The 15,149-nt window shown below is 44.5% G+C and overlaps 1 protein-coding gene and 1 long non-coding RNA gene across 4 annotated transcripts in view; one reads left to right on the top strand and one right to left on the bottom strand.

Annotated features, from left to right (window-relative positions):
- Positions 1-3,069: 3,069 nt before the first annotated feature.
- Positions 3,070-15,149, bottom strand: part of SEC14L1 (SEC14 like lipid binding 1) — a 37,553-nt gene continuing 25,473 nt past the window's right edge. For 2 of the 3 annotated variants that reach the window (XM_081897715.1, XM_081897714.1), the window contains exons 10-17: positions 14,179-14,249; positions 12,967-13,138; positions 12,339-12,473; positions 10,749-10,883; positions 9,048-9,299; positions 7,949-8,127; positions 5,368-5,469; positions 3,070-3,596 (exon numbers count right to left, since the gene is read on the bottom strand). In XM_081897715.1, the coding sequence (XP_081753841.1) occupies positions 3,581-3,596; positions 5,368-5,469; positions 7,949-8,127; positions 9,048-9,299; positions 10,749-10,883; positions 12,339-12,473; positions 12,967-13,138; positions 14,179-14,249 (1,062 nt within the window). In that variant the 3' untranslated portion in view covers positions 3,070-3,580. Of the gene's footprint in view, positions 3,597-5,207; positions 5,470-7,948; positions 8,128-9,047; positions 9,300-10,748; positions 10,884-12,338; positions 12,474-12,966; positions 13,139-14,178; positions 14,250-15,149 lie in introns of those variants that run through there. The other variant, XM_081897716.1, reaches the window with a different exon arrangement.
- Positions 5,358-14,266, top strand: LOC309362508. The gene is made up of 3 exons (XR_014164985.1): positions 5,358-5,492; positions 10,827-10,993; positions 14,186-14,266. It is a non-coding gene; the product is annotated as an uncharacterized lncRNA (long non-coding RNA).

The raw sequence follows: 15,149 nt of genomic DNA, 5'->3' as shown, positions 1-15,149 counted from the left end.
CTTAATCTGAGGCCTATTGTGTTTTGCATTGCTTCTGGAAAAGGCTGAGGCCACGGTTTGTGAAACCTGTTTGTTGTTGATACAGTCATTAAGAGAATTTCCTACAGGAATATGCCTTTCTTGTTTGCATCAGACGACAGATGCAGAAAATACCTCTTGTACCCAATGCAGATTCATTGGGAATCCATAACCTCACAAGGCACTTGTCTCTTTAGCCAATTTTCCTACAGAAAAGACAGTTTGGCCAGTAATGGTTAAAAGTGCCAGACTAAGAACCTGGAAGACCAGAATTCAGTTCCCCATTTATCCGGGAAACTCACTGGGTGACCTTGGACCAGTCACCATCTCTCAGCCTAACCTACCTCACAAGGTTGTTGTCATGAGGATAAAATGGGATGAGTGAGATCCATATGCACTACCTTGAGCAGCTTGGGGGGAAAGGTAGTACATAAATGTAATAAATATCTGGAAGTAACATCAGTCTACATGATCTTTTACAGACTAGAGGAGAGCTGGAGTCAAATGCTCACTTATCCGCAAAGCTAACTGGGTGACCTCGGACGACTCACTCTCCCACAGCCTGCTGAGAAAGAGAGGAAAGGAATGTATGTCGATCTCAGAACTGGGAAGGAAGGTAGGAAAAAATTATACAAAATTTATACAGCATTTGTGGGAAGCTAAGGTACCAGGGATGCAGATGGCGCTGTGGGTTAAACCACAGAGCCTAGGGCTTGCCGATTAGAAGGTCGGTGGTTCAAATCCCCGTGACGGGGTGAGCTCCCATTGCTCAGTCCCTCCTCCTGCCAACCTAGCAGTTCAAAAGCACTTAGTGCAAGTAGATAAATAGGTACCGCTACGGCGGGAAGGTAAACGGTGTTTCCGTGTGCTGCTCTGGTTTTGCCAGAAACGACTTAGTCATGCTGGCCACATGACCCGGAAGCTCTACGCTGGCTCCCTTGGCCAATAAAGCGAGATGAGCGCCGCAACCCCAGAGTCGGCCACGGCTGGACCTAATGGTCAGGGGTCCCTTTACCCTGTACCTTTAAGGTACCAGCAGGTGGCAGTAGAGGTGAACTGATAAGGTATTATCATTAGCGCCTGCAAGTATGTATTGGTAATTTGACAGAGGTGAAAACAAAGAGAGGACAAGGCACCAAGTATTGTTGTTTCAGCAGAATATACCAAGCATATTTGTACAGAAGCTATGGATCTCCTGGGAATCTGCTCCCATGAATACTCAAGAAATCTTTTCCCCAGCCTGATATCCTCATTGCACCAGCTGATCACCCTCACGTAGAATTGAATATATCCAGCTGTACAAGTGTGTGGCTGATTAAACTGCACTCTCTACAGCATTGATGTCCATTCGGTCGCCTGCAATGATCGTGGGACCCCTCTTGATGTCTTGATGGGTGTTCTTTAATTGCAATCAGCCGACGAGTTAGGAAATGAAAGTAGCGGTTACCGCTGTGTCGTTCTTTTAGGTTAGCGATTTCTCCCCCTTTTAAAATATATATATATATATATATATATATATATATATATATATATATATATATATATGCAGGTTTTGGTGTCCTCGGGTGTCTTCCCGTGTAAAAGTTGGGGTGTCTAGGCGACGTTTCGACGAGGTCTCACTCGTCATCTTCAGGCTGGTGCTTTCGGCTTCTTGTTACTGGAACAGAGCAGGATCTCTGTTCTGTTCCAGTAACAAGAAGCCGAAACAAGAAGCCACAAAACCACAGCTCGCCCCTATACACGAAGCCAAGCCAGAGCACAACTAAGTGCAGTACAGCCATCTTCTCAGAAAAACTCTTCACAAAGTTCAAGAGGTCAAGACACAAAGACTTTAGCAACTAATCCACACCTAATGACCCACCTAAGTGGTACTCAGGATATCACTCAAGAAATCACTCAAGATATCCCTCAAGTAATTAAGGAACAAAAGAAGAAAAGGCACACTAGCCTGGGAACTTCCTCTCTGCCCAGAACATTGGAGGCTATACACCACACCCCCTCAACAGTATTTATAGGAACTCAAACACTGAGATCCTGCTCTGTTCCAGTAACAAGAAGCCGAAAGCACCAGCCTGAAGATGACGAGTGAGACCTCGTCGAAACGTCGCCTAGACACCCCAACTTTTACATGGGAAGACACCCGAGGACACCAAAACCTGCATTCCTGTACCCGTGAAAATCTACGAAAGCAAATATATATATATATATATATATATATATATATATATATATATATATATATATATAATGGGAGCAGATCGCAGTCTCTTGTGAGTTGGACATGCCTGCTCTACAGCAAGGGCGGCAGAACTACAACTCCCATCAGCCCCAGCCGGCATGGCTAGCAATGGTGTTAGTTGTCTAACAGCCCAACAATATGTAGAGGATTGCTAAGTTCCCCACCCCTGCTCCCAACACACACACACACACACACACACACACACACACACACACACACACATGACCACCCCAAAATAATTTGCTGCCTGTGGCAAAGGGCATGGTGGCAATTACTACGGACATTCCATATGTAGTAGCCAAGTGGGCTGGCAGGGGAATCTCCTTCAGTGCACCTGAGGAAAGCAAGCTAGTTCAAGGGCTGCAGGTAGAGGATAGCTAGCCTCTCTTGCTGTAATCACACAAACTATTTAAGGGGGTGGGCTTGTAATACATGAATAAAGAGAGCTTGAGTATGGAATACAGTAGTAGACCTGCCAGCTGTATTTCCATAGTGAGGTGTTTTTAAAAAATATTTATTTGTGTTTGCGTGTGTGTATATACACAAACACACACCCATCAGAGATTGATATTGGCCCAAAGTCATGAAGAATGCATTGGATCAGTGCAGCGGAATCCTCCGAAATCCTCCATTTGAAAGCGGCCTTAGAGAAGAGCCCTTTGAGGTCTGGAAGTACTGCCTGCCTTAAGCCCCAGAGAGGTAAAAGAAAAAAGGGGGCAGTCATATGTGGCACTGAGAATTCAGTAGTTGACTTTCCTCAGCTCAGCCCTGTTATACCACCTCTTCTTCAGCTGGGAAGAAATAATTCAGACTTGTTTTCCCAAACAGTTCACATTTATTATTGATACAGATAAAAAAAAAATCTTTTAAAGACCGTTATCTTATTACCAAGATTGAGGTAATATGTTTACAAAACATTTACAGAAATTGATATGAAATTCATGAATACAGATGAGGAGAGAGGGGAAAAGTTGTTAAGTTCAGTAAAGGTAGGACCAGCAGAATTATCAGTTCTGACAGGAAGGAAGGATCGCGTAGGTAGGACCACACACTATGGAGAAGAGGATAAGTTGGGTAGGTGATAGTTGCCATGGCACTCCATTTTTTAAAAATGCTGCTTTTTGTGATGTATGGACCCCCTCAAGTGTTTGTGCTTTGAGCTCTGAAAGATGCATTTGACTTCTAGGAAAAAGAAGTATCCCCATATGGGACACTTCTGAGCAAACTTAATAGATCTTCAGACAGGAGAAGTGGCTGTAACTACAAAGCCAGACATCTCTGAGCTGATGTGGACTGTTGAGTGAAGTGGTTTCTTTACAGCTGTCAGCAAAATCGCCATCTGAGAGAAAAAGAGAGAGAGAGAAAGAGGGGACCATCCCTTACAAGTGGGGAAAAAAGAGGACATGCCCTTTTGCACCAGGAACACTAACTGGCTGCACATGGCACTATGCTGCTTTGAGGCAGGAGCTATGTTCATGACTCCATATCAAGCATTAAAACCACTTCTGAAATCATTGGGGGGGTGTCTTGTTAGTTAATCAGCTATCACAGAGAGCAAGAGAGCATGTGTGAGTTTGTGACCTAATGTATATTCTGCCACCCTTCCTACAATTTGACCAATACTTGAAGGGTCACCTTGACCTAATATTTCAAACACCACAAGTGTTAGTTGTCTAATTCTTCGGAAAACTGTTTTAGTCAGCATTTTACAGCCTTTAAACAAACACACAGGCATTTGGCACCCTGATCCTAAACCAATTTCCACAGAGCACAGCACCATCATATTCTACAAGCTCCTTCTCTGGCCTAGTTCTATTTATAAACAAGGGGCTTTTATTTTAAATATATTTCAGATCTGGGGTGGGTTGAAGAGGATACAACTTCAACCGTTGCCCACTTTTCCAAGTAAATTGCAGCCTCTGAAATGTTTTAACTAGCTGGCTACTAAGGTCCGATGCAACACAGCAAACTTAAGACTGGCTGAATGTTTTGAGCTTTCCAAAAAAACATGCAAGGTTTCAAGCTGAAGTCTCTCAAATATGAAGGAAGTAGCAGGGAAAGGGTGATTAAAAGAGCACTTAGCATAGTAATTAAAGCCCTGGTTATAGGAAAATTGAAGCTGCAATAATTGTAGCCACAGCAGACTACACTTGTGTTCTGGACAGGATGCGTGGCATCTTAGTGACATGTGAGATTTTCATTGCAGTTGTAGGACACATAAGAATCTGAGAAAAGAGCAGCCACCCCCTTCCACTCATCAGCTCTTGGCAGAAGAGATGCCAGCATTCAGTGGGTTCAGGATGAAAAGATGCAAGTTGGGGCAGATGGGGCTCCGGATGTTTAGGATGTTGAAACAAGTCTGCTCTGTCCTCTTCAGTGCTAAGAGGTGTAACCTTATAGACCTGAAAAACCTTTCAATGCCCAAAGCTGGAATTATTAAGCCCTTAGCAGTGAGATTAAGTGAAATGTATGAATGTCAAAAGGGCTGCCTGAGAAGACCAGAAATCCTGCTTCCTCCCCCAAAGGCAGCACTCACCTATGACAGAGCTAGAGAAAAAGGTAAGCAGTTCAGCTAGGCACCAGCTGGCACTTCATGAAATGTCAAGTATTCTAGCTACTGCCTTCCTCTAGACCTAAATGCTGGGCAGAAGCAGAGGAAGACTCTCACAGCAGCACGAAAGGAGGAAGTGTTTTTGCGCTTTGTGAGAACCTCACTGGCAGGAGCTTTAGGTTAGATTTCTAATGCACTATAGAATGTCTTGAAAGGATGGTATTTTAAAAAATAAATTCTCAACCACACTGATTACGCCTTTCGTTGCAAAACAGCCCTTGCATGTCCAGGTTAGGATTTGTGCAAGCATGTTTATGATTGGGGAAGGGGGGAAATACTATGGTTACCGCATTAAGACTGGATACGCTTTCAGCTCTAATTCAAAACAAAACCAGTATATTTAAATGCACACACAGCTACTTTACTATCTATAAAAAGGCCTTCCACATGTTTTTTGTTTTTGCAATTGTCACCGATGATTAAGCTGTATTGCAGTTGGCTGCTATAGACGAGGGTCCGGCCATCTCATCAACTGGCTTTTGGCTGGCAGTGGCACTACCTGGAAATCATGGAGCTGGAGTGAGACTGGCCGGAAGAGGTTGTAGCAGCACTGAGCTGAGAAAATCCGCTGTGACTTGATTCAAGGCTGCTCATGGACCCTCTGCAAAAGAGACAGACATGAAGGTATTATACAAACTTGTGTGTTTTTAAGTTTTGCTTTTTGCTTTTGTTAATTATCCTGGTTGGGTGGGAGTTCCCTCTCTCATACATAGAATCACAGAAGTTGGAAGCGACCCTGCGATCATCTAGTCTATCCCCCTGCAATGCAGTCTCCAGCAACCTTGGCATTATCATGTGCTTTCCAACAGTAGCTGTATTGGTTTGTTGCACTATTTTTTTTATATTAAAAACCTCCGAATACTCTCTACCCACCAGCAGCATATGAGCTCCCACAAAAGGAATGTTGTCCTCAACAGAAATGATAATACAGTGGTGCCCCGCAAGACGAATGCCTCGCAAGACGAAAAACCCGCTAGACGAAAGGGTTTTTCCATTTTGGAGGCGCTTCACAAAACGAATTTCCCTATGGGCTTGCTTCGCAAGAAGAAACCCCATAGGGAAATCTCCGGGGACCTCTTTTACTGTAAATGCTGGCGGTGGGGAGAAAAGCCTTCCCCCCCCCTCCGGCCTTCAGAAGAGGTCCAGGAAGGCCGGCGGGGGCCAAAAGGCTTTGCTCCCCACCGCCAGCATTTTAAAAGCAGTCCGGGATAGCAGGGAAGCGCTTCCCGCTATTCCGGATGGCTTTTGAAGGCAGGCGGGGGGGAAGCAAAGACTTTTGACCCCCGCCGGCCTTCAGAAGAGGTCGGGGGACAGACTGTCCCCGGACCTGGTCTGAAGGCGGTTTCTATAGGAACGCATTGATTGATTTTCAATGCATTCCTATGGGAAACCGTGCTTCACAAGACGAAAAGACTTGCGGAACGAATTAATTTCGTCTTGCGAGGCACCACTGTAATTAAAAAGTTGCTCATCTCTGATTTACATGGTAAGATGAAACCAGAGTGAATGGGAGTTCAATCTAAATTCCAATTTAACCCTTGATTCAGTAGGAAACTATTTAAGAATTCTCAGTCCTTAATGCCCTTGGAAGAATTTCAATTCAAGATAATGTTCAGATATAGGGAAAGAGACTTCTTTCACTTCTGACCTTCTTGAATGAGAACCAGGTATTTTGTTTAAAAGCTCTCCTTAAATGCAGGTTGTATCCAAACCAAAAGGTTTTAAATACAGTGGTACCCCGCAAGACGAACACCTCGGAAGACGAAAAACTCGCTAGACAAAGGAGTTTTTCGTTTTCTTAGCCGCTTCGCAAGACGCATTTCCCTATGGGCTTGCTTCGCAAAACGAAGCTTGCCCCGCAAGCTCCGGGGATAGCGGGGAAGCGCAGCGCGTCTTCCCCGCTGTCCCCAGACCTCTTTTGAAACAAGGGGCGTCGGGGAGAAGATTGCTTCTCCCCGTTGCCAGCCCCACAATCTCCCCACAATCTCCTCTGCCCCCGGACCTGTTTAAAGCAAGGGGCGGCAACGGGGAGAAGCGATCTTCTCCCCTCCGCCCCTTGCTTCAAAAGAGGGGACAGAGGGGAAGGTGTGCGCGCCTTCCCCTCTCTCCCCGGACCCCTTTTGAACCAAGGGGTGACAACGGGGAGAAGCGATCTTCTCCCCGCCGCCCCTTGCTTTAAACAGGTCCGGGGACAGAGGGGAAGGCTCACGGCGCTTCCCCTCTGTCCCCGGACGGTCTCCATAGGAACGCATTGATTGATTTTCAATGCATTCCTATGGGAAACCGTGCTTTGCAAGACGAAAAACTCGCAAGAAGAAAAAACTTGCGGAACGAATTAATTTCGTCTTGCGAGGCACCACTGTATGCCAATGGATTTGCCAGAGTGAGGCAGCTTTGTGTTCCTTGGGCCCAACTGCATCTGAAACTAGGGGCAACCAACTTTTCAGGTTGTCTACTCTAGACACATTCTGCACACAACCACCGTTAGGGGTATTCAAGTAGGCATTTCACATACGAGTTTGGCTTCATGAGAATCTGTTCCATCACAAAATATACTTGCAGTTTTTGGATCCTTTCAGCTTTATAGAGCCCTGAATCACCCCTGTGATTACAGTCTCTTGTCATAGAATTGTAGAGCTAAAATGGACCCCAACAGTCATCTAGTCCAACCCTTTGAAATGCACATGGTCCTCCATCCAATTTGAAACCATACTGGACCTTGCTTAGCTTTGCAAACATGCTAGCAGTTTTACTGCTGCATCTCTGATCTTGGTGGTCAGGTAACTCCATTCACAATAGCTTCGCCTCCCTCCCTCCCTCCCTCTTTCTTTTCCCTGGTTCCTGCCAACTTTACTTAATACTCATATTTGATGTGCAGTAAGTACTTTCACAACATTGCTGTTCTAAGCAATTCTGGCAAAGTGGCAGAACTGCAAGGACCCTTCTTCCATGTTTAAAAGGCCTTCACAGTATTGCCATTCAACCAAGCAAATCATAAGAACTATTTTTGATTTTCCTTTCAGGGGTCTTTCCATTGGGATTTCCCTGGCATGGTGCTTGCAAGGGACAGCTAAGCATACCTGAAATCTTCTGACCCAATTACTTCTGTGTAGTACATCACTTTGCACTTATGAGATGAGACCTGTAGAGATGCCAAGACATCGTCCACACGAGGCAGGCTGGTTGTAGCACAAGCAGGCATACTGTGAAACTTCCACTGGAGAATGTAGAAACCAGGCCACCTTGTCACATGGGACCCCTGAAAGCAAAGCGGGGGGGGGGGGAATCCCAATGAGCTTCGTTCACAACTCTGGTTTGCGACTCATAGTGAAGAAGCAACAGTATAAATCTTCTCTATAACTGTTTGCTCCAACAACAATCCTGAAACAAACCCCATGCAGGTAGTCTGTAGGCAACTTGAACAGAAGGTTTAGCCTTTATAGCTGGATTCAGTCAAGGCCTCACCTTCCCCAGATGGACCGCAGGAACCAGGTCTTCCAGGACTCACAGCTAGATAATCACCTCAGAATGTTGTATGTGGCCATTTTAGTGTTGTGGGAAACTGATGGGCTGCAAAGTGTTTCAGCCTTACAGTTCTGGTGATACTCAGCTCCCCCAACCCCCATTGGCTGGATCTTTTTCTCAAATACTTGATTGATATAGATGGGGATAGGAAGTGGCTGGCAATCCCAGGGCTTTCCTTTTAAAAACTGACCAGCACCATCCTACAATCCCTTACCATTCCACAGCAAACAGTAAGGCTACATACACTCAGTAAGGCCACTCATGACACAAGGCAACTTATTCATCGCCAATTACTGTTGGTTGTGATCAGATAGCCCACCCCAAGAGTGCTGTAGTCCAGCGATGAAAACCCCGTAGCCCTTGAGGCATTACGGACTATAGCTCCCATCATCACTTAGTTGCGCTAGCTGGGGTTGATGTTGCATTGGGAGTCAAAACATCTGCAGGGGCATAGAATTGGAAGGGCTCAAGAGGGACATCTAGTCCAACCTCCTGCATTGCCTAATGTGAGGCTCAAACCCACGACTCTGATATCATGAGTTTCATAACCCCTGCTGTAGTCTCTTGTTACCAATTCAAGTGACTTCTGTTTGGGGTAGAAACCAGTTGAAAGTAGCCTAACAACATGGATTTTGCCTAAAGGCTGGTTCTCACCTGCACGCTCTCCCCTTCTTTACAGCTAAGAGGAGACTCCACCATGCTGTAGTCCCGCCCCAGCTGCCAGGCTTTGTCTATCAGTTGCACATTATTGCCACCGGGAGAAGTAATGCTGTGGGCCCCTAGGGAGTCCTTTTTCGGAGGCTGTGGTGCTCTCTTGGAGTGATAGATGTTAAATACAATGTCACCTTTGCAAACATCAAAATCCCAGGTGATCACAGACGAAGCTTCCACAATCTGAATGAAGATCTAGAGAGTTGGAGGATAATTATATTAAAAGCTCGGTCAAAGCAAAAAGCCTTTCAATGAGAAGAGCCAATTTGGCTCTGCTGTCAAATTCCACACACTTCGAATGCTCTGGCGTAGAAACCCACTGTGTTTATATTTGCTACAAAACCTGCTATGAGGGATTCTGTAACCAGATGCAAGCGTTTAATTGCCTCTGCATCCAACTGTGTAACATTTACAAACAAACATTTTAAAAAGCAGTACAAAGTCAAATTACACAGTCAATTTTCATTTAGGCCCTACAATTAAATAAATTTTAAAAATGTTATTTCAGAAGCCATAGAAAAGGGGGTTGGGGAAGAACAAATTCACCCTTGGCTTTATGACAGCAAGGAGATGTGGCAGCCCTTTCTGCCATTTTGAAAGCTCACTGTTTGTCAATAGTTGGATGTTAAAGCAGCATGGGAGAGCATCTAACTGGATGCATCCGATGGCATGGGAAAAGTCATCTCTTTTTAAAAAAACAGCCTTGAATACTACTAATGCAGAATAGTTGGAAGTCTAAATATAATATAGGCAATTGTCTGAACTTTTGTTACTTTTCATTAGATATTCTTATTAGATGCTAATTTTTGTGATTGTGGTTTTTTTGCAATATTATGGTTTCTTAATGATGATGTGTTCTCCATTGTAGTAACCTGCCCTGGGACCTTAAGGTGAAGATAATAATATAGGCCTTCCAGTGATCGAAAGGGAGAGTTTCTACATCTAGCATATCTCTGTCCTGCTACTTTAAGGAAATGCAGATTAGAAGACTGGCCCTTCAATAAATGCTGCTGGGGGAAAAAATTGGTGGCTCAACTGCATCAATATTTTCCCAATTACTACATAATAAAAAGGTAGATTAAAAGTATGCTACAGGCACCAAATCTTGTTTTCTTAAAAAAAAAAAAAAAAGTAAGGGGGGGGAGTCAAGGGTTGCCTTCCTTATATTTTGAGGCAGCCCCCTTGCTACTACTTTTAGCAGACTTCAGGAAAGCAATGTTAGACTAAAAATGGGGGGTGGAGTTGTGTGCCTCTCTACTTCTTCCCCTTATTTCAGCATTGTTCACCAACACAAGCTCATAAGAAAGGACTTAGAAGGAACTAAGAAGATGTTTCAGAAAGTCCACTCTTACCAATAACTGTCCATGTGAGGCCGGCTTGCATTACTAACAAAACAGCTGAACAAAGCTGAATAAGATTTGAGCTCCTCTGTTGCAAATAGAAAATGCTTAAGGTAGCATTTTTCTAACTGTGGAAGAGAAGAAGATTCCTCTACTCAGCTGAACAATTATTTTGAGAGTGGACTAGTTGAAATATCATCTGAAGCACCTCTGATTGCATAAAGTTGGCATGAAGCCCATGTCAAACCAATGAAGACCTGAGCTTGTCTTTCATGGATGCAAGAAAGAAAACAAGGAAACTCACCTCATGGGGAGCTCCTTTGAAGACGCTTGCAGACTGATAAATTGTTTCTGTCCACAACTTTATATCTTCATTTTCCAGTTCTTCTGCTGTACGGTATAGAGATTTGGGAACCAGCCCACCTTCTGGAACTTCACACTTCAGAGATTTAATTAAGGTGGAGGGGAGAGAAAAATCAGAATTAGATCTCTACTCAAACAGATCACACCTCAAAAAGAATCTGCTCAGAAGTAAAGCTCTTAAAGGATGTGAGTTATCATTGAACAAAGCCACCAAAGAACACATGTGAATTGGTTTGTAAAAACTGTGTGTGTGTGTGTCCCGCCCCTTACAATTTCATATTAGTTCAACAAGACCAAACAGCAAGTTTGTCTGTTTGGAAAATTTATTTAGTGGGTTAGACCCTCCACCCCATATTCTTATTCGATTCTCCTGGTGCTGTTGTTTTTACAGCCAAAATGGCAACAGCCACACAAAGTGGTCATTACAAAGTTGGGTAACCTTGAGAACTTCAGGCGTATAAACAACCTTTCAGGGAACCAGTTATTCTAGATGCATTTGTTAATTAGAATTGCAGTGTGCTTCACTGATTGAGTTATCTGAATGTAGGGAATGGGAAGAGGGAATTACAAACTTGACAGTGGGGCTTCCCTCATGCTTGATCCAGAAGGTGCAGTTAGTGCAGAATGCCACAGCAAGAGTGCTGCCAAATGCGAGGCCCGATGTCAGCATATAACACAGCTCTGCTCAGAGATCTGCACTGGTTGCCCATTTGCTACCGGGCCAAGTTCAAGATGATCCTATTCGTATATAAAGTCCGTAACAACCTGGGACCAGTTTGCCTACAAGATCGCCTAACCCACACATGGCCACTTGACCGCTTGGATCAGTGTAACTGCCACTACTTACAGGTTGCCACATAATATCCGTTCTGCATATGTAAGAACTCAATTCCACTTGGAACTCCCTGCTTATTGAGATTAAGCAGGTGCCTTCCACTGTATTATTTTCGGCACCTGCTAAAAACATTCTTGTTTCGACAAGCCTACCCAGATGCGAGTGGCGCTGTGGTCTAAACCACAGAGCCTAGGGCTTGCTGATCAGAAGGTTGGTGATTCGAATCCCCGCGGCGGGGTGAGCTCCCATTGCTCAGTCCCTGCTCCTGCCAACCTAGCAGTTCGAAAGCACGTCAAGTGCAAGTAGATAAATAGGTACCGCTCTGGCTGGAAGGTAAATGGCGTTCCCGTGCGCTGCTCTTAGTCATACTGGCCACATGACCCGGAAGCTGTATGCCGGCTCCCTCGGCCAGTAAAGTGAGATGAGCGCTGCAACCTCAGAGTAGTTCGCAACTGGACCTAGCGGTCAGGGGTCCCTTTACCTTTACCCAGATGTTTAGAAAGCTAAAGTAATTTTAATCTGTATTAGTATTTAAACGTTTGCATGTTTTAACATAGAGTTGTACATTTTTTCTTTTTATCTGCTATGCACCACTTCTGGTTCGTGGTGATTTTTACAATCAAGCAGTGTAGAAATTTTATGGAATAAAGAAAATAATCACTGAATGCAGTTCTGCTACAGCAACTGTTTACTTACCATGCATTCTCCACCAAGAAAATCTGGAATGATTTCTTTGTCAATATAATCCAACAGCCCACCGGGTCCTTGATAGTCATTGCCAGCATAGATCAGGAATTTCTTTCTTGTGTTGTCATCAATGAATGGACTGACCTGCAAGTAAAATACTAAGTTAAAAATGCAGCTCATTGGCTTTGAGGTGAAAGAGGCAGCTTCAGAGACACAGTGGGAAGTTCTGGGGTACCTAAATGAGCAGGGTGCAGCCACTCCTCTTTCTAGAGGGGGTAGATTACAGCCTCCAGTTGCTTCTCCCTGTGGCTCTGCCTGTCTGCAACTTTGTGAGCTGGCTCACTTGCCAAGAGGGCTGTTGACACCAAGTGAGTCAAATCCCCGGATCCTCAAATGGCTTCAAGAGGATACTTTTACTATTGGTGATACTCATAAAAGTGGCATGCTCAAGAGGTGAACTATTCCACCAGGCCACATTACTACTGTATGTAACTGGATTGTTTTTGGTTCCAGAAATGATGCTCCCTATTAAAAAAAAAAATGTTGCAAGTGTTGACCATGGCTATTTTATAGTACAGGGCTGGGTCCCATTTTCCAAAGCACAGGTCCCAAGGGAGACAAAAGCAGATGAACGTACCAGTGTCCAGAGGACTGGAAACACCCTGGGTGCTCGCAGAATGAGGAGGCGCCCCAAGGTTTCCGGATAATTGGCTTCGACTACCTCGATGATCCTTAGCAAAGCCTTGACACCAGGCCTCCATAAGTGACGCATGTTCAGGCCCTCCAGATCCACCAAACAGGTCCAACAACTGTTTGCCCCAAAGCAAAGACAATGAACGTATTAAATGTGTCTTTTTAAAACAAAACAAAAACATCCCCACAGCTCCCCCAAAATCAGATTTGCTGAAGAGAAGAAGAAGAAGAGTTTGGATTTGATATCCCGCCTTTCACTCCCCTTCAGGAGTCTCAAAGCGGCTAACATTCTCCTTTCCCTTCCTCCCCCACAACAAACACTCTGTGAGGTGAGTGGGGCTGAGAGACTTCAAAGAAGTGTGAGTGGCCCAAGGTCACCCAGCAGCTGCATGTGGAGGAGCGGAGACGTGAACCCGGTTCCCCAGATTACGAGTCCACCGCTCTTAACCACTACACCACACTGGCACCACACTGATACAAGAGGTTTGTATCAACCACTAGAAAGCTGTTTTACTCTAGCCTCCCCTTGCCTTAGTTGTTGGGTGCATCACTGCACTGACGACATTCAAGGCTTCTAGGGCAGGCATGGCCAAACTTTGCCCTCCAGCTGTTTTTGGGACTACAGTTCCCATCATAACTGACCACTGGTCCTGTTAGCTAGGGATGATGGGAGTTGTGGTCCCCAAACAGCTGGAGGGCCAAGTTTGGCCATGCCTGTTCAAGGGAGTCCCCAATGTCATAAAACTCCCTTTCATCTATACTCTGAGTGTGAGGGATGACAACCTGTCTTCACCCTGAATGAGGAGCAGGTGAAAATCTACTTCCAAGTGCCACATAAGGCCTGGAAAGCCGGTTTCCATGTTTTCCTAAACATTTGGCTGAAACTCATGTGAGATGTGTCCTCCTAATTCATATGTGGGCCATGCACCTCACTTTGAAATCATGGCTTTGGGCATGATGCACTGCAGTGGCCAAACATGGCGTGCCATTGCATCTGTGGGCACGGGGACAGGTTGGAGCCCTCATACACAGGAATTTCACAAGTGTATCCCCTTAGCTAACATATGAATCAGTATTAGAGTGATTAGCATGGAGTCTCTCAACACTTCACATTCCACTACTCATTATATTTCATTTAACAGCTATTCTCTTTTACCTTATAGGTCTTCCAAACACTTTTGTATTTTCTTCACACCTCCTCAGTCCTTCTTCGTTAATAGAGAGAACCTAAACACACACACACACACACACACACACAAATGAGAAACAAGGATACTGCAGAGATGCAGTAGCAGAATTGCCATGGCAAAAATCAGGATAAAGAGAACTGCTTCTATCACCTCTATTTTACCTTTGGAAGGAGATAATCATCCCGTTCCTGCTTTCCCAATTCACTGATTCTACAGACTTTTCTGATGTTCCCCTAACTTAATTTCTGCATTATGTTTCTGCTTTATGTTTGTCAGCAATAATAGAAAAAGCTACCCATCCTCATGTTTGGAAGTCTCAGAAACTGAACTGAGTCCCCCCACCCCCAATGTGGTAGGAATGGGGGGGGGGGGAGAGAGAGACTGGAGTAAGTATACCATTAAGAAATACTTTAGAATATGAAATTCCTCTGGATAATGGAAAGACTGGGCTAGGTGGGAGCAGCCAGAATTCTATATGCAGGGAAACTGGAGTTCTTTGTTTTTTTTCAGTCTAACAAAATGTGCTAGTTTGCCAATAATGTAACCCCCCTGCCCACTTCATTAGTCCATTCTTCAATAGATTACGTTATTGACAAAGAACAGGTATTTAATATTATAGCAAGCTGGATTGATTGCATTAATATTCCACATTTTCTCCAAGGAGCTCAAAGTGACATACGTAGTTCTCCCCTCCTCTTTTAATCAGACAAGCTAAAACTGCTGCATGATAAAAAGTTGCAAGAGCTGGCCCAGGGAAAAACTACAGAACAAACTCCATAACCTTTTTGTCTGGCTTTACCATAGAATGTTATGGGATAAGGTAATATAGAGGACTGATCTACTACACAGTGGGGAAATCGCCTTTTTGCAAATCCCCATGCACACACTAGAAACCTGGCCAATGGGAAACAAGCTGGCTTAGAAACTCCCCCCTAAT

Source organism: Podarcis melisellensis (assembly GCF_964234715.1).
Source record: "Podarcis melisellensis genome assembly, chromosome: 2".
Taxonomy (NCBI): Eukaryota; Metazoa; Chordata; class Lepidosauria; order Squamata; family Lacertidae; genus Podarcis; species Podarcis melisellensis.
Note: the sequence above shows the minus strand (reverse complement) of the source record. Positions and strands in the feature narration are given on the sequence as shown.